The 23,288-nt window shown below is 47.6% G+C and overlaps 1 protein-coding gene across 3 annotated transcripts in view; it reads right to left on the reverse strand.

The window, feature by feature from the left end:
- SEC14L1 (SEC14 like lipid binding 1) overlaps window positions 1-15,600 on the reverse strand; it is a 56,579-nt gene extending 40,979 nt beyond the window's left edge. The window contains exons 1-3 of one of the 3 annotated variants that reach the window (XM_072746543.1): window positions 15,359-15,600; window positions 14,272-14,376; window positions 12,825-12,917 (exon numbers count right to left, since the gene is read on the reverse strand). In XM_072746543.1, the coding sequence (XP_072602644.1) occupies window positions 12,825-12,887 (63 nt within the window). In that variant the 5' untranslated portion in view covers window positions 12,888-12,917; window positions 14,272-14,376; window positions 15,359-15,600. Of the gene's footprint in view, window positions 1-8,169; window positions 8,219-8,829; window positions 8,929-12,824; window positions 12,918-14,271; window positions 14,377-15,358 lie in introns of those variants that run through there. The other 2 variants (XM_072746544.1, XM_072746545.1) reach the window with 2 other exon arrangements.
- Window positions 15,601-23,288: the final 7,688 nt, after the last annotated feature.

Here is a 23,288-nt window from a genome sequence, read left to right on the forward strand (position 1 = left end):
TACTTTCCAGAGTGTAAAAAATAAATCCATGGACTTCAGAAAAGCATCTGGTGTTCCAGGGAATCGCAGCTGTCAGCTTTGAAAGATGCCATGTGTTTGCCCACATAAAAGAATGTAATGAGCTATGGAAATATTATCCGGTTTCACAAACCAGAATAAAAACTTCATCATCAGTAGGCTGAAAGCAGGAGCTGTTTCAGTCCATCAGGAACATATCTGTTGTGCACTATTTATTACCTCCCTAGACCTTCCAGCGCCTGCTCCCCTATATTCTCTGCCACTTCTCTTCCCCTAAGCAGGACCCCACTGCTGTATTTCCATGGCACTACACCTGCTGTAGATGCTGCTCTTTCTTCAGAAACCAACAAAAGCAACCATGAGATGTAAATTACAGATATACTTTGAATAGATGAAACCAAATTCAGTGATGGAATTCTTCAAGGAACATGTCTTTTGGATCTAGAATCTATTAACATAAAGGACACACACAAAAATAAACCGAGAGAGATATGCAATTTTGGGGGCTGATGCTATAGTAAAAAACTAGATCTTAAAAACATACAGTAAACACAATAGTTGAAAAGTGGAAGCAACCCAACTGTCTACTGATGGATGAATGGACAAACAAAATGTGGTATAAATTATTATTCAGCCTTAAAAAGGAAAGAAATTCTTTTTTTTTTTAAGATTTTATTTACTTATTCATGAGAGACAGAGAGAGAGAGAGAGAGAGAGAGACGGGGGCAGAGACACAGGTAGAGGGAGAAGCAGGCTCCACACAGGGAGCCTGATACAGGATCTGATCCCGGGACTCCAGGATCATGCCCTGTGCAGACGCTCAACCGCTGAGCCACCCAGGCATCCCAAAAGGAAAGAAACTCTGACACTTGCTACAACATGGATGACCCATGAAGACATGATGCTGAGTAAAATACTCAAATCATGAAAAGACAAATGTTTTGTGATTCCATTTATGTCAAGGAACCGTCATAGTTCTATTCAGAAACAGAAAGTGAAAAGGGGGCAGGGTGTTTGCCAGTGGAGTTGGTGCTTAATGGGTACAAAGTTTCTGTTTGGAAAGGTGAACAATTCTGAGGATGAAAGCCAGTGGCTGCCCAACAACATGAATACCCTTAAGCCCACCGAATTATACACTTAGAAATAGTTAAAATGGTAGATCTTGTATTACTGTATATTTACCACAATAATACAGTACAAATCTACTCTACCTGAAAATTAGCAAACAAAGCCATACAAATAATTAAATTAAGGCAAGTTCAGAGAAACATACACTTGTAACTTTGGTATTATTAAATAACAAGAACAACCTTCTGGAGGAGCATATAAAGCAGACAAATAGTCTCCCTCTTGGCATGTTAAATCCTTCAAAAGAAAATATAATGTAAGAAGAGTCTCTGACACAGCCTATTAAAGAACCTATTCCTTTAAAAAAATTTAAAAGTTACAATTAAAATCAACTTCCCTTTCTCCAATCTCATCTACTGTAAATTCTAATGAAGGAGATCTACCCCAGTGGTTCTCAAACCTGGGCAGGTGTCAGAATCACCTGCAGAGCTGTGAAGCCACACTGCTGAGCCCACTCTCAGAACTTCTGATTCCATAAAGAATCAGAACTTAGAATTGCTAGAATTTGCATTCCAAACCAACTTTGTGTTAAACATAAAATGAAGATAAGAGGTATTTGGGGAAGAGTTCTGAGTATTAACAGCATAAATCCTGCAATAAATCAATGATGTCTTAAATGAATTTACTTCTTAAAATCTGTACCTTGCAGCTTTTAGGTCTGGACTTGGTTTTTAAGACATACACAAAGATAAAACTAGGAAAAGGAAGAGAAAACACACATTTATGACTAGGACTACCTGATGGTACAGAATAACTTATTCACTAAGGAAAAAAGAGTCATATAATAACGAATCTTTCAGATTTAAACCTAAAGGTATCTCAAAAAAAGGCGAGGGGGGACACCTGGGTGGCTCAGTGGTTGAGGGTCTACCTTTGGCTCAGGTTGTGATCCCGGGGTCCTGACATCAAGTCCTGCATTGGGCTCCCCACAGGGAGCCTGCTTCTTCCTCTGCCAGTGTCTCTAACCCTCTCTTTGTGTCATAAATAAATAAATAAATAAATAAACAAACAAATATCTTTTTTTTTTTAAATTTTTTTTATTTATTTATTTATGATAGTCACAGAGAGAGAGAGAGAGAGGCAGAGACACAGGCAGAGGGAGAAGCAGGCTCCATGCACCGGGAGCCCAACGTGGGATTTGATCCCGGGTCTCCAGGATCGCGCCCTGGGCCAAAGGCAGGCGCCAAACCGCTGCGCCACCCAGGGATCCCCAAACAAATATCTTTTTTAAAAAAAAAGAATACCATACTATTGGTCAACAATTTTTAAATGAACTTTATGTTCTATAGGGGAACTACAGAAATGAAATTCTTTTATATTCCATATTCATCACTATGGGAGAAAAGCCACTCAAAACACCAAATGATACATAAAACCAGGACACATTTTTTTAGTCAACTATAGTGATTATAAGCTTCAGTTTACTGAATATAGACTTTATTTTACTCACGAAACGATTTGAGTCAGTTCCTTCAAAACATGATTTAAGCAGTAAATACCTCCAACCAAAAGAATATGATCTGATGCGACCTTTTGTCAAAATTTTCATTACCAGAAGCAGAAGTATCACAGGAACACAAACATATATTCCAAGATTCACTTATTCTTTAGACAAATCTATTTCTGAGAGCTTACTATATGCTCAGGTTACAAGCCCGAAGGCAGAGAGCACAGAGAGGGAATTTCACCTAGGAGAAGTGAGTCTGACCAGTTAAGAGTCAGCCAGGTGAGAAAGAGGGAGGAAGGTATTTGAGGCAGTCTGCAGAAAGGCAGAGGCCATGGGAAATAACAGCATACTGAGGAAACTCCAACTAGTCCAATATAACTGGATGCGGAGCAAACATGGGGGCTCATGCGGGGAGATGAGGCTGGAGGTGCAGGAGCAGATGGGGAAGGGCTCCAGGTACCAAGCTGTGTACCAATTTGAGCCTCACTCTGAGGTGTGGGGAAGACACTTAAGAACTCTAAACTAACACAGAGCATGTTCAGCTTTACCATCAAGAGCTCCTGGGAGCAGCCCTGAGCAAGAGCAGGTTGAGTGAGGTGGGGTCAGGAGTCCGAGTCCAGAGGCCCCGAACAGGACACCAGGAACTCTCATCAGAGAGAAGCCAACATGATCAGAGACTGGCAGATTCAGAAGCGGTCTGGGTGGGGCGCCTGGCTGGCTCGGTCAAAAGACCACATACGTGACTCTTGATCCCACATCAGGTCTAGAGGTGACTTAAACAAAAGTTTAAAAAAAGAAACAAACAAGCGGTTCAGGAGACATCCTGGACATCCAGGAGGGTCTGGTCATCCCTGAGCCTGGGGGGTGAACAGGGAAGGGAGCCAGGGATGCCGAGGCGCCTGGTCTGAGGGCAGGGCACACGGTGGTGGCACTCGTCAGAAGCAGGAGTTCACAGGAAAAGGCAGAGCTTCCGAGTGGCATTTTATTGAGGGCTTTTCTGGTTTGTTTTTTGTGTATTTGTTTTCTGTTAGGCTATGTTCTTTGTGCAGGCAGGAGGAGGGAGTAGATTCTGTTTCAGACACACTAAATTTGTATATAGTCAAATGGAGATGTTCTAGCAGGCAGCTGGCTAGGACTCTGGAAGCTGAGTGGGAGTCTAAGCAGAAGATAAACTTTGAGATCTTCTGTTTATAAAGTTAACAGTTGAAGCCATGGGTTTAAATGAGGCTGCCCAGGAAGAGATGTCAAGTGAGAGGGAACCAGATAGTTCTCAAATACCATTAACTACCAATTAAAACACCATGATGTTTATGAGGGCCAGAAAAAACAAAATATACAACTGGGCCCCCAAAATAGCAAAACAAGTATCATCAGAGGAGGAGCCCATCTGTCCCCGGAAAGGCATCCAAGTGGAGAGAGGCGAGATCAGTCAAAAGGGCAGGCCAGAGAGTTCCACGTGCAGCCTCTAATCAAATATGCAAGACACTTACACACTGGATGCTTATCAATAACTCAAAGTGCGCTCTGAATACTCTAGTGCGAAAACACGCAGGAGAGCCATGGAACAGATGGCAAGATTTCTGAATGGAAAAGCACTCAGCCCATATCAAGATGCATAAAGCAGTTACCTTATATAGAGTGATAATGGTATATACATACATTTTTCATTAAAAAAAAAAAAGGCTAGTTCTCCTAACATCAAATTGTATCTTGCAAAAGAATTTGAATGCAGTTATGTGCTCTCCGTTTCAACACGTAAAATCATTCCCCTAGAAATACACAAAACTGTTTCCTGCTTGTACAGGTTAAAATCAAGAAAGAAGAATCAGTTATGACACCAGGCAATCCAAGTCCTCTCTTGAGTTGAAAGTCTCTGTGTTTGCTTCTCCAACCAGCCTGATATCCCTGCCCAGGGCTGAAATGGAAGAAGCACCCATAGCCAGACCCTCAGACCACTGCCCCCAACCTCACTGGCCCCCAGCCAGACCTCCATCAGCACCTGCTGCTCGTGCTACTCACAAACCCTCTCAATCAGACTCGCCAACAGATTAACTCCTTTCTATGTGACACATTAGGACCAGCGAAGTGGGTTAAAAAGTAACCATAAATAGAAAGACCCAGTTTAATTTGGGAAAGAATATTTTGCATCTTATTTGTAATTCAACATTCCTGAGGAGGGTCTCAGGGACCAAAGAGGAAGACAGGGTTTTTACCACTGGCTCCAATCTCTACCATCAAGCGTTTCAAGAGAGCTGCTACGAGTCACTGAACCGATTTGAGGCTGCATCTGCTCCTATCTGCTACCATGAACAATTAAGTCAGCCAAAGGTTAGGGGGACGGGACTGGACGATGACCCAGTTTCTCTAACAAAGGGAGGGAATGAAAGGAAACAAAAGAAAGGGAGAATGTGGGAGAAGCACAAAGACTGAAGATACAAAAACCGAGAGCAACGGCTGATCTGGAGCAGGAACCAAACAACTTCTAAAAAGACATTGTTCCTGATAGTCGAGAAAAGTCTAAACATGGGCTCAATGTTTATGTTAAATGGGATAATGACATGGCGACCGTGTTTCAAAAGGAAAAGGTCCTCACTGGTTAGAGATGCATCCTGAAGGAGTTATGGATGAATTCACAAGATGCTGAAATCTGCTCTAAATACACCAGGAAGGGACGCCTGGGTGGCTCAGTGGTTGGGCATCTGACTTTGGCTCAGGGCGTGATCCCGGAGTCCTGGGATCAAGTCCCGCCTCAGGTTCCCCACAGGGAGCCTGCTTCTCCCTCTGCCTGTGTCTCTGCCTCTCTCTCTGTGTCTCTCATGAATAAATAAAATATTTAAAATAAACAAATACACCAGGAAAAGAAAAGGGGGGGTGGCAGATGACACAATAGTTAGTAGCACAGTGCTGCTCCTAACTAAGGGGGGGCGGCCGGGTGATGGGCCTGTGCATTTACTTCGTTCTCTCTACTTGGATATGGTTGAAAATGTCCCTAATACAAGGTCAGGGGTCTTGTCTTGTATTTTGTGTTTTCACAAAAACAGGTAAGTCAAAAAAGCAAGGGGCTGAGTCAGATCCTGCTTTATTTCGCCTTCAGATAGTTCCTACTGAACCACAACTGTCCTCACCCTAGCACATTAAAAATAATTCAGGATGCATAACATGTTGGCGAGTGGGTGTAAGAGAAGGGAAAATGCCTGGTTCCATCCCAAGCAGCGTGTAATCAAAGTGTACTATAATTGTCCATTTCCAAAACTAAGTAAGTCTGACTAATCACACCCCACTTGTATTAAATGCAGTAGGACTCACACTATGGCACTCAAACACCCTATAAACGAGAAGACTACAATGTCCCCCTACTGAAAACTGACCAGCATCTTATTAATATACCATCAGAGAAACTGGATCATTTCCCTCCACTCCTACACTTAAACAAGTTGTTTAAAGTCAGCTACCCAAAACACATGAACACTGCCTATTTACTTCTGAGTAAAATCAAATCCTACTGCCTGTCAGGCTACCTGAAGACCTAATGCCACCTCAATCAACCAGAAAGATGTATTTCCATTCACCATGAGGAGCTGGGAAGCCAAAGTCAGGGATGCCAAAGGCCCTGGGATGAGATCTAGGATGAGAGGAAGATGTGCTTTGAGAAGAGCAACGAGAGACACTAGCTAGCCCCCAGCAATGACAACACTTCAAACTAAAATGCTGCTCAATGGGACGCCTGGGCAGCTCAGTGGTTGAGCGTCTGCCTTTGGCTCAGGGCGTGATCCTGGAGTCCCGGGATCGAGTCCACACCAGGCTCCCTGCATGGAGCCTGCTTCTCCCTCTGCCTCTGCCTATGTCTCTGCCTCTCTGTGTCTCTCATGAATAAATAAATAAAATCTTTTTAAAAATAAATAAATAAAATGCTGCTCAAAACCCATCATACACGTGACTCAGGCCAGAGGGGAAAAAAGCAAAAGCGGGACAGGTGGCTCAATATTTTTTCAGGAGAATGAACAGGGCTTCAGGAGGCAGCTGGCTGCCAGACAGAGTGAGCAAGGGCAAAGCAAGAATGTGTTCCAGCAGGACTTGTGCCCCTCTGCCCCAATCAACCCAAGGAACAATCTGGAAGCAGGGTGACTTGTGTGCCAGGCCACCTCATGAAGAAGCACTCTACTTCTCAGATTTCTACACACCTCGCTCTCACCCCAAAAAGACCAGACTCGGTTTAACTCAACGTGGAGCTCTTCTCACACTACAGTTACACATACAAATTTACCTGGGGTCCCTACAGGTGTCCCCAGTTGTTTTGATACAGGAAATTTGAATGGATGGAATAAAGCCTAATAAATGTAAGTACAAATGCCTGTTTAATCTAAAAGAAATCTTAAATATAAAAGAAATACACCCATTCAGAGAAGTCATTTACTTACTGATTCATTTCACCTCATATTTGGAGGCAGGCAAAGGGCTGGATGAAAGAAAGAGGGGAGGGTGTAGGTATCGCCAGGCCCCGTCCTCCCTGCCCTCCTATCTGCAGGCTAATTCCAGCACCTCTCACCACAGCCTTCCACTAGGTACTGGCCTAGTCACTGGGTCACCCAGCTGGTTTGTGGCAGGGACCAGATGTGTACCCAGGTCACAGCAAATCTCTCCCTCTTGCCTTCATCATCTGGTCTTAGCGGGAAGCCAAGAGACCCCCGAGGAAAGGAAAAGGGGGCTAAAAACAGAGAACAAAATAAGCAAAAACAAAACAGAGAAGGAGCAAAAGCAAATTTGGTGGTGGTGGTGGACCATTTAATCAACAACTGTACACTGGCAAATAGCTTTTCTGTTCATCCAACCTATAAAAGCCATCACTTAAACAATTAGTAAGGTGCTTGTCAACACAGCTTTATATAATTTATGAAGATGTTAAAAAAAAAAAAGCCAAATTCATCACAAAGGGCTCTGGTCCTAAAGGAGGTATCGGTTAACTGAAGGATATAGTGAGTTACTTCTTTTCCATAGAGAAAACTGTCTGAAAACAGATCACAACTACATTTTAGATCTGAGCTTGCATCAAACCCACTTCCAAGTCCTCACACTCCAAGTTCCTGTGCACAGACAACAGCTGACCAAGTGCAATCCAAGAGCCTACTACGTGCTCAGTGCCAACACTTGAGAGAACAAGAAATAATACGCCAAGTCACTGCCCCTGAGGAACATACAAAACAGCTGTACAGAACCCTGAGAATAAAAGAACCTCAATTAGCAGGGGAAGCAGCTAACACCAACCACCCTGATAAAAAGGAATCAGAGGAAAGGGAGAGACACAGGCGATCCCCCAGAGGCCCGGGGGAGTGGGCCAGGTCGGCAGGAGCGAGATTCAAAGAAACCGATGGGAAAGCAAGCAGCTAAGGCAAGGAAGGAAGTGTCAAAAGGGTGTAAGGGCCGGAAAAACACTGTGTGGCAACCCAGGACGGCACAGAATAGATTTAAAAGTTCATGTTTGTGAAGTAAGGGTAAACAGACGGGGGAGGACAGGAAGGGCCTCGAGGGAGGGCACAGGAGTCTGGAGGGGGAGAGACAGATAGGCAGAGGTCACTCACACGGGACGGCCGAGTGGGCACAGTGTCTGGCAGCAGAACATGGGGTGACCTGAAGGCATAAAAGATGGGACGAGAAAACGACTAACTCGGGTGGTACCAGGAGAGAAAGGGACAAAAACGTGAGACCAGAGGGCACAATCAGGCTGTCTGCTGGGACACAGATGGTCGGGGGCTCTGGAAGAAGGCCGGTGCTCCCGAGCAAGGGAAAGCAGCCAGAGCAGAGCCCCGGGCCCAGCGTGTGGGTGGCAGGCGGCAGGGCAGGAGTGGGCACGGTGGTGGCCTGCATGCAGCACGGCACACACCACGCGCGCCAACGGCTCAGGGGGCAGCTGTCCTGGGGCCAGGGGGACACAGGCCAGTCCTCGCTCCCCGTGCCTACAGAGGACAGCAGGCCCGCAGGCCTCTTGCACCCGCTCCTTAGTTCCACCATCCCTCGTCACCCCTCCTCGGGTCAGTGGTAAGGGACCCATGATGTCAAGGGGGCAGAAAGCTGTGCTTGAAAAATGTTTCTTTTTAAAATTGTGTTTTCCCCCAGAAATGGGGGGGGGGGGGATATGTTTCACATGAAACACTGCCCCACAAGCACATCAAAGTCCTCCCGCCCATACCAAGCTCCTGCTTTGTGGGATCCCCTCACTCCGCCCAGGCAAGACCCCAAACCTTTTAAATGTCCTTCAGGGATTCAATCTGCCTCCCCACAGCCCGGCGGAGGAGCCCCAGGAAACATGCTTGGATGACACTGGACAGGTCAGAGGCATCCTGCGGACCAAGAACACTGGGAAGCCCCTGCAGGTGCCCACGGGGCAGGAGGCCGCGCAGGACGCAGAGAACAGTCAGGAAGCAGATTTCTGCCATTAAGTGTGCCTCGGGCTCCTCACCCTCCAAGGTGAGGTAGGTGCTCTCAGGCCATTTCTCAGCTCACTGAGGCTCTAACCTGCTGTTCCTGGGCAAACATCTCAAAAGCAGGCCCTCAATGCCACAAGGGCCTGCTGGAAGACTCCACCGCCACCTTGCTCGTTTGCCATTTAATTCAAATGGGTCAATGAGAGCACTAACATGATTTCTTCATGCTACGGGTATACTGATTCCAACACAAATGATAAATTCTCATTACATCAATCAAATGCAATTAACATGTTTGATGCCCACCGTGTCGCTACTTACACTAGGCAATTTCCACCTGAGCCATTTTCTGGCACTACTAAGCTCAGTCACACCCATGGTTGGCAGACAAGGGCATGTGTTCACTGCGTGGCATTTCCCCCCAAAGGTCTCCTCCCAGCAAGAACCCCTCTCGAAGTAGGACTTGGAGCCCCCCTTTGATTCCCCAGGCCCACCACCTGCCCAGTGCTCCCACCACTACTAGGCACTTGCTGTGGTGCTCTCAAAACCCTTTCCCTTGAGGAGTGCCTGCTGGCTCAGAAGGTAGAGCGTAGGACTCTTGGTTTCCAGGTTGTAGGTTCAAGCCCCACACTGCATGTGGAGCAAACTTAAAAATAAAATCTTTAAAAATAAAAAAAGGCGGGGGGGGGGGGGGGGGAACTCCTGGGTGGCTCAGCAGTTGAGCATCTGCCTTCGGCTCAGGGCGTGATCCCAGAGTCCCAGGATTGAGTCCTGCATCGGGCTCCCTGCATGGAGCCTGCTTCTCCCTCTGCTTATGGCTCTGCCTCTCTCTCTCTCTCATGAATAAATAAATAAAATCTTTTTAAAAAATTCTTTTTTCCCTTGAAGCTACAGTTCTGTTCTTGCTTTAATTCCTTGCTGTCCTCAAAACTCTCTTTCTCCTTGCTCTAAAGAACTGCAAAGAATAGTTCCAGACTAAGTCTATTATACTACTGTTTCTCCTCAATGAAAAATAATAATAATAAAGAAGATAGTAATGAAGATTTTATGACATACCAAATTTCAGTCTGCAAAGTGGCCAATGGCACTGCACAAAAGTCACTAACAACTTAAAACATTCTAGTTTCTATCTAATTCTGGAAGGAGAGCATATTTCATTTTTCCATTTTCAGATTAAAAAATATTTTCTACAACTCAAAAGAAAAGACACCTTGCCTCAAAACAAAGCAATTTAAAAATGAGTTAATTTTGGGACGCCTGGGTGGCTGAATGGTGGAGCGTCTGCCTTCAGCTCAGGGCGTGATCCTGGGGTCCTTGGATCGAGTCCTGCATCGGGCTCCTTGCAGGTATCCTGCTTCTCCCTCTGCCTGTGTCTCTGCCTCTCTGTGTGTCCCTCATGAATAAATAAAAAATCATTAAAAAAAAAAAAAAGGAGTTAATTTTAAAAGCCTAGGGGAGATGGTTGAGAACTTGAATTTCAAATTCTCCTGTAAATCCACACATAAAATGGGCAGAACAAACTTCACCATTTTGAAAATTGTCAAGTAAGGAAAATAAAGTTGACCATTAGATGTCAAAACTCCTCTTTATTAATCTAGTGTCTGCAGAACACATCAAAAAACCGTTGCCTCACACAATCAGTTTTGCACTGCGCTTTTAAAACCGTACTTAACGTTTTAAAAAACAGAACATACCACTCCTGGCTCCCATGCCCCCCGCACCTACCTGGCCTGACCCAGCCCCTGGAGCAGTTCTCGGTTTCAAACGGGGCCACTGAGCTCCACAGCTCCCCACACCTCTCCCCCAACCCCACCAGCCTCTGCCAACTGGAAAGGGTTGGACAAATAAGCTGGAGGCTGGCCAATAACCTACATACTTGCTCCAGGAGAGAGATGACCAGATCGAGTCTCTCTAGAATCTGAACTGGGAAACATGACAAGACTGGGTCACTTAGAAACTGAAAGAATGCAACAAGAAATGCCACAAAGCTGAACTGGGGCCTGACAGGCTTTGAATAGCTAAAACAGCCAGAGAGCTGAAGCCACAGGGGAGGGAAGACCAGGAGTGAGCAAAGCAGCCGGCCAGCAGGAGAAGGGGAAAGAGAGGCTCCCCCATATGGAGCAAGGCAGAGTCCCACAGGGTGAAGTTCCAGGGACAACTGCAGCCGAGGTGCCCCGGAGCTGCCGGGAACCACCTTCCAATGCCAGGTTCTTGGAACTCAGCCCAGCCAGCTCTCATTCCTGCATTCACATCACCACATCACGCCACATGTGTTCCCATGAACAATACCCCTTCTCCAGCTCTCTGGAGTGGGTCTTTGCTGCAAACAACCAAAAGCCAAAGCAGCACGCATAACATGCAAACAGGAAACAAGCCTTTCTGATAAACCATCAACATAAAATACTGAACAGTCCTCGTACTTAAGGGAAACACCGGGGCGCCTGGCTGGCTCCGCCGATCAAGCACAGGACTCTTGATCTCGGGGTTGTGGTTCAAGCCCCACACTGGGCGTAAAGATTACTTAAAAATAAAATCTTCAAAAAAAAAAAAAAAAAGGAAATACAGAACTAAAACCACCACCCCCGTGCCAAAAGAAAAACCCCCAAAACCTCACATTGACCAAGAAGAGGCACAAGGGAACTTTCTGCGGTAATAGATGGAAAGGCTGAAATCCTGACAGCATCTTGATAGAGGTGTGGGTCCCTCTTTCATCAAAACTGATCAAACTGTACACCTAACGTGGCCATTTCATTGTATATAAATTATGTCTCAATTTCTAAAAACTCCCTGTATCTAAATTTTTTCCTTGAGAGGACTTGTATTTGGGGGGTTATTTTTCAAAACTCTACTGCTCTGAATAAATCTCACAAACAAAGTTGAGCAGAAGCAGCCAGATGCGAAAACACCTGAGTTTCTAGTTAAATATAGAACAGAAACAGCCAACACTCATCAATGGTGTTGGAAGTCAGAGCACTGGCTAACTTTGAGGTGGGAGGGAGGGGGCAAGTGGGACTTCTTGCTAGGCTGGTGTGTTCTGGGTCTTGCTCTTGGTCCAGTTTTGCATTTTCACCAGGTTATGTTCATGACAAAAGCATTTCCGGGACGTATACACCTTATATACACCTTATATACACCTTATATACACCTTAAAAGTAACACAAACGAGAAAAGGAGATGGAATACCCAAGAATATTCTGTAAGTGATTGGGAAAGATTTGTTTCCTTTTGCATCTAGTGAAATGCTTATTTTCAGGCAAACTCTTCAGATAAATAACAAAGAAAATTAAGACTTTAGTCACCCCATTTGTGAAATTCTACTATGCCTCATGAATTTGATGTTGGGGAGAAACTCATTCAGCAGTCGTTAGAATAATCTAAACTCCATCCCATAGTGCTCAGTGCTACGTAAGTGCATTCACTGACAACCAGAGCATGCTTCCGAACAAGCAGCAGAGGGGAAAAAAAAACCACTCTCCATATTCCTTTTCTACTTTAGACAAAAACAGCAAAATCCAGAAGTATTTCATCAGAATTCCACTTCTGTGTTTTCAAAGAGAGAATTAACTCAGATTCACCTATTAGCCTGAGGTGTATTTTTAAAAAACAAATATGCAGGTTTTGATTTTCAGAGATTTACGGTTTAAAAACATTTCACGAACTCTAGATCTGGATCATAAGCATAGAAACAGAGTAAGTAAAGGTGAAGCAATGGAGACAAATTATGAAATAAATATCCATTTACAAGTCATCAAATCTGAATACTTAAAAAAAAAAAAAAAGCCAAACACTAAATTAAAATGTAAAGTACTTACAGCCATAATTAATTCAAAGGGGTGTTTATACACCCTCACCGGTGACTGGTATTTCTGCACCATGATTGTAACACAATAGCAATCCTCTCACACCTGCAAAATACAAATATAGGATTTTTTTTTAACATGATTAAGTCTGGAAAAAATTAAGTCTGCATTTACTCATCACACCACAGTCTAAGTGTAGAAAGGGACCTCAGTAGGTCACATACTTCTCTACGCACAAAAACCCAAAGATGACACTTGGACTACATAAGGAGAAGGAGAAGGTAAGAAGGCAGCAAGAAAAGGTGAAGAAAGTCCCAGCGTCATGAGGGAAGCAGCTCTGGTCTGCCTCCCAGGGCCTGTGCTGGGGTCTTTCCAGCACTGAAATGTTATGATCTGATTATTCTCGAATAATTTTCTCTTCTACAGCTTCTACAAGAGGCCAAATAAAAAGGATGGCACTTCAAGGTATTAAGTGTGGAGACACACAAAAATAAAAATGGAAAAAAATGCCATTGCATCTCAAATTGTGGTACACTCCTCAAAAGCTGGCTCCAAAGTAAACTTGTCAATCCGTGTTTTCTAACTGCGTAGACTACTATGTCAGAGGCCTGTCTTCAAATGACAGCAACACCAAGCACTCTGGCTACAGGGAACCTCCAGCCTCAAACAGCTGTGATACTTGTCAATAATCCATTAAATGCTGGAGCCTACTTCCTAGAGGAAGGAATCTTCCTGCAAGGCACATATTCCCCCTCCAGCACCAGCCTACATGCATTTTTCTGGAAAACACACTTTATCTGGAGTCCTCTGAGTGACTTAACTTCCCTATTTAAAAGTGAGGAAGAGGGATCCCTGGGTGGCGCAGCAGTTGAGTGTCTGCCTTCGGCCCAGGGCGTGATCCTGGAGACCGGGGATCCAGTCCCACATGGAGCTCCCTGCATGGAGCCTGCTTCTCTCTTTGCCTGCGTCTCTGCCTCTCATGAATAACTAAATAGAATCTTTTTTTTTTTTAAGATTTTATTTATTTATTCACAAGAGACACAGAGAGAGAGAGGAAGACGGAGACACAGGCAGAGGGAGAAGCAGGCTCCATGCAGGGAGCCCCACGTGGGACTCGATCCTGGGTCTCCAGGATCAGACCCCGGGCTGAAGGCAGTGCTAAACCGCTGAGCCACCTGGGCTGCCCCAATAAATAGAATCTTTAAAAAATAAATAAATAAATAAAGTGAGGAAGAGGGGCACCTGAGTGGCTCAATCAATTAAGCGTCTGCCTTGGGCCCAAGTCATGGTCTCGGGGTCCTGGGGCTGAGCCCGACGTAGGGCTCCCTGCTCAGCCGGGAGTCTGCCTCTCCTTGCACGCCCCCCCACCACCACCTCCCTGCTTGTGCTCTCACACTCACAAAGGATTAAATAAAAATCCTAAAAAAAAGAGGAAGAGAAATAAACCCAAAGAGCCTACCTGTCCTGCTGAGAATAATCATTAAAAATGTTACTTCATGCTGAATATGGTCAGAGGATATTCAAAAGCACAAAATGGAATATCCTCAAGGAGCCCAAAGGCTAGCTGTAACCAAAAAAAAAAAAAAAAAAAAAAAATTAGGGAGATATGTTTTATTTCAGAAGATTCTTATCCACGTTATTACACTTAAGTCTAGGACTCTCTCTGGTATGTTTGTTTAGCATATCTCTCCCAAGGAACAGGTTCTGTCGGACAGCAGCAGCAGCAGCAGCCTGAACCCTGCTACAGAACTACTCCCCTGTGACCTCGACCCAGTCGTTTGGCTTCCCTCGGACTCAGTTTCCCCTCTGCAAAAAAGAAAAATTAGAGGGGTTTTTTTTTGGGGGGGGGGGGGTGGAGGGGTGAGAGATAATCTTGAAGGGCTTCCAGCTCTAAAGTCATGCCACTGGGAGCCCAACTCCGCGGGAGGGACCGCGCGAGCCTCCATCCCGGGGCCCGGCAGGTCCCGATGCACCAGGTCCCGGGGCCCGGCGGGTCCCGATGCACCACGTTGGTCTCTTGCAAACCTGACGACGCCGGTGCGCGATTTGGAAACTGGGGAAATGAACTTCGGAGTTAATCTCCCAGCGGAGGGGAGAGGGCTGGTTACAGGGTCTTAAAAAAAAAAAAAAAAAAGGGATGCGGGGGTTGGGGTGGGGGTGGGGGTGGAGGGGAGACTTAAAGAGCAGCAGGAGGCTCGGCGAAGCTCCTCCAGCACCCAGCCGGGATTCCGCCGCCCGCGCAGCCCCCAGGGACCGGGCTGGGGGACCTGCCGGCTCCCGAGCTTCGGATGCTCCGGTCCAGGAGGCGTCCTCCGTGGGCACCGGGGCCACACCGGCCGGGGGGCAGCCTGGACGCGGGCGGCCTCTATTGCATGACAATTGGGAGCTTAGAAATCAGCCACAGGCCAGACCCCGGGAGGCCGCGCGCGCGCGGAGGGGCGGCCGGGCCCGCGGGCCCCAAGCGCTGCCTCCCGGGGTCGCGGGGGTCGCGGGGGTCGCGGCGGGGACGCGGAGGAAGCCGCGGGGCCGGGCCGGGGGGCGCCTACCTCTTGTCAGAAAGGCCGGGCCCGGGACGCGGGGCGGCGCGGGGCGCTCATGCCGGCGGCTCCGTGGGGCCGCCGCCGTTCCACTGCCGCCGGCCGCAGGTCCGCCGCCGGTTCCGGGGAGGGGACCGGGGGGGCGGGCGCGGGAGGGGCGCGGCGCGGCTCGAGTGGTTGTTACGGGCGACGGGGGGGCGGGGCCGGGCGGCCGGAAGCAGCGCGCGTGCGCGAGCGCGGCCGAAGGACGGAGGCGGGCGCGACGACGGTTGCTAGGCGAGGGGGAGGGGCCCGAGCCGGCCGGAGCGGCTCTGCGCAGGCGCCACCTCGCGGGCCGGCGGGCGTGGGCGGAGCTCGGATCTGGCGCCTGCCCTGACGTCCCGGCGGGTCTCACTAGAGGCCGCTGGCCCCGCCCTGCTTGCGTCACGGGGCGGGGCGAGGGGCGGGGCGAGGGGCGGGGCGTGGGAGGTGCTCTAGGGGCTGCACGGCCAGCGGGGAGTTCTGCGGAGCTGGAGCAGGCGGGTCCCCGCGCGCCTTCGGGTGTCGCGGCTGCCTGGGGCCGGAGCAGGCCGCTACCCCGGGAGGTCCGGTGCCTCCTCATTTTTTGTGCACTGCTCCGGAGCAGCCGGAGCAGCCGGAGCAGCAGGCCTGCCCTGCAGCGCCCTGACCACACCCTCGCCGAGTAGTGCAGCCGAGGCGAGCGCCAGGGCCCGCGAGGGACTGGGTGGAACCGAGCATCGAGCATCGAGCATCGTCCTGTGGACACGTCCCGGCCCTGCGATGGAGCTGACGCGGGGCCGGGCCAGCCCCCGGGGTCCGGGAGCGCCGCGTTGCAGCGGGACCGCGCAGCTCCAGCGCCAGCCTTGAAGCACTAGTGTGATGCGCTGAGACGTGGGGCCTTCAAGGCCCGGAGGGGGCCACCCATACGGCGAGGCCACCCATACGGCGTCACGACCCACGCGCGCGATTTCTCTGGCGGTGTCCCAGCCGTGCCCTGTGCATTAGTCACCCCGGGTGGCTGCACTCTGGATGCTGCCACCGCACAGCGCATTTCCGGAGCTGCTGTGGAATTTCCTTCAGGACCAGTTTAGCAGCCACCCGACAGCATCATTTATAGCTTGATCACACTTTGTTTTTCTCAAACCATCATTTTCGCACTTGAGCACCCACGTTGCACACTAGACTCGGCTCCGACAGGCTTTGGCCTGTTTGTAAAAAGCACGTTGACCTCCAAAAGATGCTTTCAAGAAGAGACATCCCAGGAATGATGAGCCTCCCACTAGGAGTAAACAAGCAACACCTATGAAATGGTCTTGGCAAAAGCTGACCTGATCTGATAAGCCTGTAGGTGTAACCACCAATTGACAGGAAATGGGGAACAGAGGAACATGCCAAATGATACCATGGGGAAACAATTGCCCAAGCATCAACTATGGGAAACCCTGCATGACAGTCTTTATCAGATAAATTCCAAAGGGAAAAAGGGGGAAGGGGCTAAAGGAGATTGGGTGTTCACTGAGTTGTAACAGTTAAGATTCAGGCACTTTTGTCTGTATATAATACACTTCAATTAAAACTTTTCAAGAGAAAAAGACCTGAGACATCGACCAATTGCAGCATATGTACTTGATTTCCATCTTCATTTTCACAAATAAATCATTATGAAACCAGGGAGCTTAAAGTCTTCGAACATGCAATGATACTAAAAAATGACTGATTTTTTAGGCAGGATAATGGTATCACAGCTAACAGTTTTCAAAGAAGCCCTGTCTTTTAGATTAAGGGGAAGGTCATTGCAGGAGAGACACTGGGAGGCAAGTGACAGCCTTAGCTCAAACTTCATTAAGGGCTTAGATGAAATAAGATTGGTCCTAAGTTGATAATTGTTCATTGTACTATTGTGTCCACTTTTGTATAGGTTTGAAATTGCCAATAATAAAATGTTTTTCATTAAAAAAAAAAAAAAAGATGGTCTATGACCACTGAGGCTGGCAAATCAAGACATAATTACAAAAGAGGTATTTGAGGGATCCCTGGGTGGCTCAGCGGTTTAGCACCTGCCTTCAGCCCAGGGTGTGATCCTGGCAAGACCCGGGATCAAGTCCCACATCAGGCGCCCTTCATGGAGCCTGCTTCTCCCTCTGCCTATGTCTCTGCCTCTCTCACTCTGTGTGTGTCTCTCATGAATAAATAAAATCTTCAAAAAAAAGAGGTATTTGAAAATGTCTCAAGCAATAGTAGTATCATTGAAATACAAGAAGAGACTCACAAGGAATCTAATTTGGAGGAAACAACACTTGTTAAAATGTATAAATTATGGTATGTTTGATTGGGTTTTTAAAATATTTTATTTATTTATTCATGAGAGACACATAGAGACATAGGCAGAAGCAGGCTCCTCTGAGGAGCCCAATGTGGGACTCGACCCTAGAACCCCAGGATCACGATCTGAGCCAAAGGCAGACACTCAACCACTGAGCCACCCAGGTGCCCCTTGAAGATTCTAGTCTTTTTTTTTTTTTTTTTTTTTTGAAGATTCTAGTCTTGATGAGTAAACAGTTGTCTGATAAATAAGCTGTTTGCCCAGGTGAGCAATCTATCCTCCTGAGAGGGGGTTGTTTGCCAAGATGAGCCAGCTTTTGTTAGAAGACATTATTTTTCATGAGTTTCCTGAAGCAAACAGTAAAGCTATTTATTGGTTTACAGTCTTATCTTCCGGGGGGAAGAATTCTCTAGATAAACAGTAAGCCATATTGACACAGGAGTCCTGACAGTTAAATGATTTGGATACGGGTGGTCTTGTTTTTCATCAGGGCCATGGGTTCGTTCTGTCTTGCTGCCTTGCCCTTATCTCAATGTCACCTTGACCCCTAACCAGCAAGGAGAAGGAGAGGGCAAAGAGGATCAAACACTCTTCCTTGAACAACACGTCGGGGATGCAACGTGTGTGTGCACGCAGTAGTGTGTGCATAACAGGCAGAGCAAAGGCAGGGCTGGTGAGACAGCTGAGCACTAGTGGAGATGACATGGTGTGGCCTCCCTCGTCTGCAACAGCATCCCTGCTCTCTTCCTCAGACTCTTGAGAGTACTCCAAGACATCCTGAGTGAGGTCCCAGCTTGATGAACATTTTTTTTTCGATGAACATTTTTATTAGTAAGCTCCTCACTTGTCTGTGGTCACCTCTCATTTGGTGGATGGAAGGCTTGATGGGTGCCCTGGGATGGTGATGAAGATTCCCAAGTTCTGGCATCCCTAGAGAGATCCTCTGGCTCCTTAGGATTGCTCAGCTGAGTTACCACTAGGAGCCGGAATCTGAAGCTGCTGTTTCCATGTGGCCACCTCTGGCTGACTTGGTCAGGATATGGGATCAGTGGCCTGCTCACACCTGCCTGGGCCCGGACGCTGTGGCTGTTACATCTTCCCCAACAGGATTAACCTGAGCTGGGGACACTGTCCCTGGTCCCTATAGCCACATCTTCTCCATTGTTCTTAGTACACTATCAGGACTCATCCCCAAGAAAGCATCGGGAAGTTGGTGACACCACGAGGACTGGGGGTATGGATTAAAGGGAAGGCTGTGGCTGGAGAGACACTGGGAGGCAAGTGACAGCCTTAGCTCAAATTTCAGCCTGCAGTGCCCAACGTCTTCCCCACAACAGCCAAAGAAACAGGAAGTAAGGTCTGAATGATCCCTTTGAATGTAACTAAGGGAGTCAAGTAAGTGTTTAGGCTGTGTGGGAGGCCCAGTGGCATTTATTCGTAGTCTCCGGTGGCCCAACCCACCCTGGCATCTGCCCCTTACACATTTGGTCACAGGGACATGTCCACTCTCCTCCACGTCTGGAAGAGATTACTTTCTCATTTGATGGTAAAAGACAGCCTCGCAAAACACGGCAGATTCTCCTGACTTGGGCCATCTGGCAAAGTTTCCAGCCTAGAAAAGTATGGAAAATGTAGCTTACCCCACAGGCACAATTTCCTAATTGAGCTCTGGCGGCTGTCCAGTGGCCTTGAGCTAATACCATTGCATCATTTCCAACCTGGGAAAACTCGAGGCCAAGAAGCCAGATCTGCAAAAGTTATCATCTGACCTTACACATTTCTAAAATACCTCATTTCCATCTGGAGAGGCAAAGCTCCCCTTTCCCTAATTGGTTCCGCTGCCAAAAAGTCTGCCCTCTTCCAGGGCCCTCTTCTTAATGCCGTTGGCAGAACTCGCTTGCAAAAACACAAACGCAAACTCACACCTTGGCTCTGAGTCTACATCGACGACAGAAATAAATGTAAGCATCAAGGCCTGCCATCTGAGATCTCCTATAAATCTTGTCCCCAGCTTTCCTTTGTCCAGAATGATTCTATTTCCACCTCCACTCGTCTGTTCATTTATTCATCCCTTTGTTAACTCGGCAAACATTTATTCAGCTCCTTAATTTATTCAGACACCATATTAAGCACAGCAGTGTGGGAAGATACATGATATAAAAGCAGATTTTCCTCCCAGGTGCTCAGCCTACCGCATAGGGCTGACATGCAAACAGTGAAGATGTAGCTTCTAAGTTCTGCAGCCCCCCGAAAGCCTTCCCTGTCTCCTGTTCTTTCTTGAGATGCCTATGAACGGGGCACTTCCACGTAAGGCATGCCGCCTTCAATGGGATTGTAAAAGAATCAGGTCTAGGGAAAAAAAAAAAAAAAAGAATCGGGTCTGTATCTCATCAAATTGCAAGTTGCTTGGGTCCTAGGACCATATCCACTCATTATCTTCTACCTGTCGTGGCACCTGCCATTTTCCAGAACCCTATTAAATAATGGATGGGTTGAAGTCGTGACCCTTACCCTAGGCCTTTATTCTGAGTGCATTGAACACATCTCTCCATCCCATGGACCGAGTGGGAGCATCCTTGGGGGTGGTGCTCTCCCACCCTGTCCTGTCCTCTGTGTCACCGAGTAGGACAGCAGGCCTGGCATAAGAGAATTGCTTCCCTGTGCCCTGGGAAACACAGCCCTCATCCGATGAGATTTAGAACAAAGGATGACCTGAGGCCTTTCAGCTTCCGGCTCAGAGGAATAAAAATAGCCAACCCAATCATACTTCTTTTTGGTTTGTTTGTTTCACAAAATATAGTCCTCGCTTCTCCGACCCTGATGCAGCTGTGAGGCACTTCTCTCCGAGGCTAATCGGGACTTCGCAAGTCAGCAATTGCTCCCAGGCTGCTCCTCTGCGGGTCACACCAGCCGGAGGTGGGGTTGGCCTGGCAGGAGCAATGAGGTGCCAAGAAGGCACAGACCAAAGGTCACACAACAGGGGGACACCGAGTGAGGGATAAGAAGCAGAGCATCCTAAAGAGAATCAATGAAGCATTTTCCCCAAAGCTAAGGAAGGAAGAGAAAGGCCTGCTCCACTTTCAGTCCTGTGGGCAGAGAGCGGAAGAGACAGAGGGCCCAGACCTCCCCCTCTCTCTGACATAGATAAAAGACAGGGCCACCTCAGACCCCGAAATCTCCTGTCCCCCCAAAGGCTTTTGACCATGGCAGTTGGGGAGGGTGCTTCTGCTCAATTCCACAGCCAGGCATCTTGCTGCTGTGCCTCCAGAATGTTCTGTTACCTCCCGCTGAGAGCCACACATCTGCTCATTTCACACCTCGCTGAAAATCCCATCTCTCGGCCCTTCCCACCTTGGCAGTGCCTGATTGAACCATCTCCATAGCCCAGAGCAGCTTTTAAGATCTTTCTCTTCGAAAGGATAAAAAAAAAAATTTTTTAATTGGATGTTGATGGGATTTGCTGTCCGAAAACGTATCTCCTAGGGCTGTAAAAGCTTAGATAAGAAAATGTTTGTAAAAACTTTGTAAATGGTTAGGCTCTATGTAAATGCTTCCCGTAGCCAGGCATCTCACAGCTCTGCCTCCGGAATGTTCTGGAACCATAGATTATTATTACCCTGCTCACTCCTTTGGTTGTTACTAGGATCATCCTGTTTATTTAGAGGATGGATGAACTTCCCCGTCTGGAATTTCCCCCGCTGAGCCTCCCAGGCGTCCCCAAAAGACCAGTCCTCGCGTGAACAGCTGCTAGCACAGACCTTACCTCTTTTCTTGGTAAACCAAGAAACCAAAATCTTAAAAAATAATAATAATAAAATAAAATAAACCGCTACTGTGTGAACTCACAATCATCCCTCAAAGGGACCCTGCCTCCCAGCCCTGCCTTGCATGGTGGCCTCTGTCAGCTACTGTGCTCTTGCAGAGGCAGGCCTGTCGCTGCCTCCAGGACACTGGGGGGTGTCTAGCGCTCCCCAGAAACCATGCAGGTGACACAAGTCCAAGAGCCCATGTACCTTCCTCCAGAGCCCCAGGGACGCAGGGTAGACCTTTGACCTTTACACAGCAGGGACAGGGGACTTACCACCAGGCTCAGGAAGCCCCTGCAGCCTGAGGACAAAGACATCAGTGTCCTTGGTGACTGAGGCTGGCATCGTCCGAAGGTTAGGCATGTGCACCTTGATCACAGGCAGGCACACAAAGGATCCTCTGGGGACCAGCCTCTTGGCAGCTCCGGAGAGTCTTCCAGGCAACCTGAGTTTATTCCACACTCAGGGAAGCCAAGGCACAAGGAGGCCAGGTTGTTTGATCCCTACAAAGAATTCGGGAGCCAGCTGACCATGCCTCTCCCCCCATATGACATCTTTTTTTTTTCAAAGATTTTATTTATTTATTCATGAAACGCAGAGAGAGAGAGAGAGGCAGAGACAGGCAGAGGGAGAAGCAGGCTCCCTGGGGAGCCCGATGCGGGACTCGATCCCAGGACCCCGGGATCACGCCCGGAGCCGAAGGCAGACGCTCAACCACCGAGCCAGCCAGGTGCCCCCTGCATCTTCTTCCTTCTTCTGGTCTACCAGTTTCGAGATTGGTAAGCCCAGGTGTCATGATGAAAAGCGGATCAGCCGTAAGCACAGAGGCGTGGGGTCCACCTGGAGGTGCGTGAGCCCCTGATGGATGTAGGGGCCTGTACATCCTCGGACATTCTGCTGAGCAAGCTAACCGAAGAACACCTCCGGCCTTCAAGTATTTCCATTCGGGCCGCAGGTAGCACTTCGAATTGTCTTGACCTATAAATTCTTTAAATAACAAGTGGCGAGATCCTGTATGACTTTTTTTTTTTTTTTAATTTTTATTTATTTATGATAGTCACAGAGAGACAGAGAGAGAGAGGCAGAGACATAGGCAGAGGGAGAAACAGGCTCCATGCACCGGGAGCCTGACGTGGGATTCGATCCCGGGTCTCCAGGATCGCGCCCTGGGCCAAAGGCAAGCGCCAAACCACTGCGCCACCCAGGGATCCCCCTGTATGACTTTTTAATGTTCCATTTATCCTTCCGTCTGTTGTTCTGAGATTTACAATCAGGGAGCTCCTGCGTGCCTAGCCCATGACACGGAGGAAAGAAAACTTCACTGCTTTGCACACGAGGGATTATGTTCACGCTCTAGAAGGCTCTGTGAAGTTAAAGGTACCCTTGACTTGGTAAAAATAATAAGTAAGTTTCTTTCTTTCCTTTTTTCTTTTTAGTGATCTCTACCCCAGGAATAAGTAGATTTAAAGAAAAGGAAAAGTGGGGTGCCTGGCTGGCTCAGTCAGAAGAGCATGCGATTCTTGATCTCGGGGTTGTGAGTTTAAGCCCCATATTGGGTGTAGAGATTACTTTTAAAAAACTTTTTTAACTTAAATAGAAAAAATTTAAAAATAAATCCACTTATTCTTATGTCCTGGCAGCAATTTGAATCTCAATACAAAGTAATGCTTATTCTCTGTTGGAAGACTTTGAACCTATTCTCTTAACTTCTGCATCTCTGGCTTTAAACATTGGGCAACTCTGCAAGTTGAAAGGAAACAATGATTCTCCTGCAGCTGTTTCAGACTCAGTTGGAAAAAAAAAAAAAAAA

The sequence above is a fragment of the Vulpes vulpes genome, chromosome 2 (assembly GCF_048418805.1).
Source record: "Vulpes vulpes isolate BD-2025 chromosome 2, VulVul3, whole genome shotgun sequence".
In the NCBI taxonomy this organism is placed as follows: domain Eukaryota; kingdom Metazoa; phylum Chordata; class Mammalia; order Carnivora; family Canidae; genus Vulpes; species Vulpes vulpes.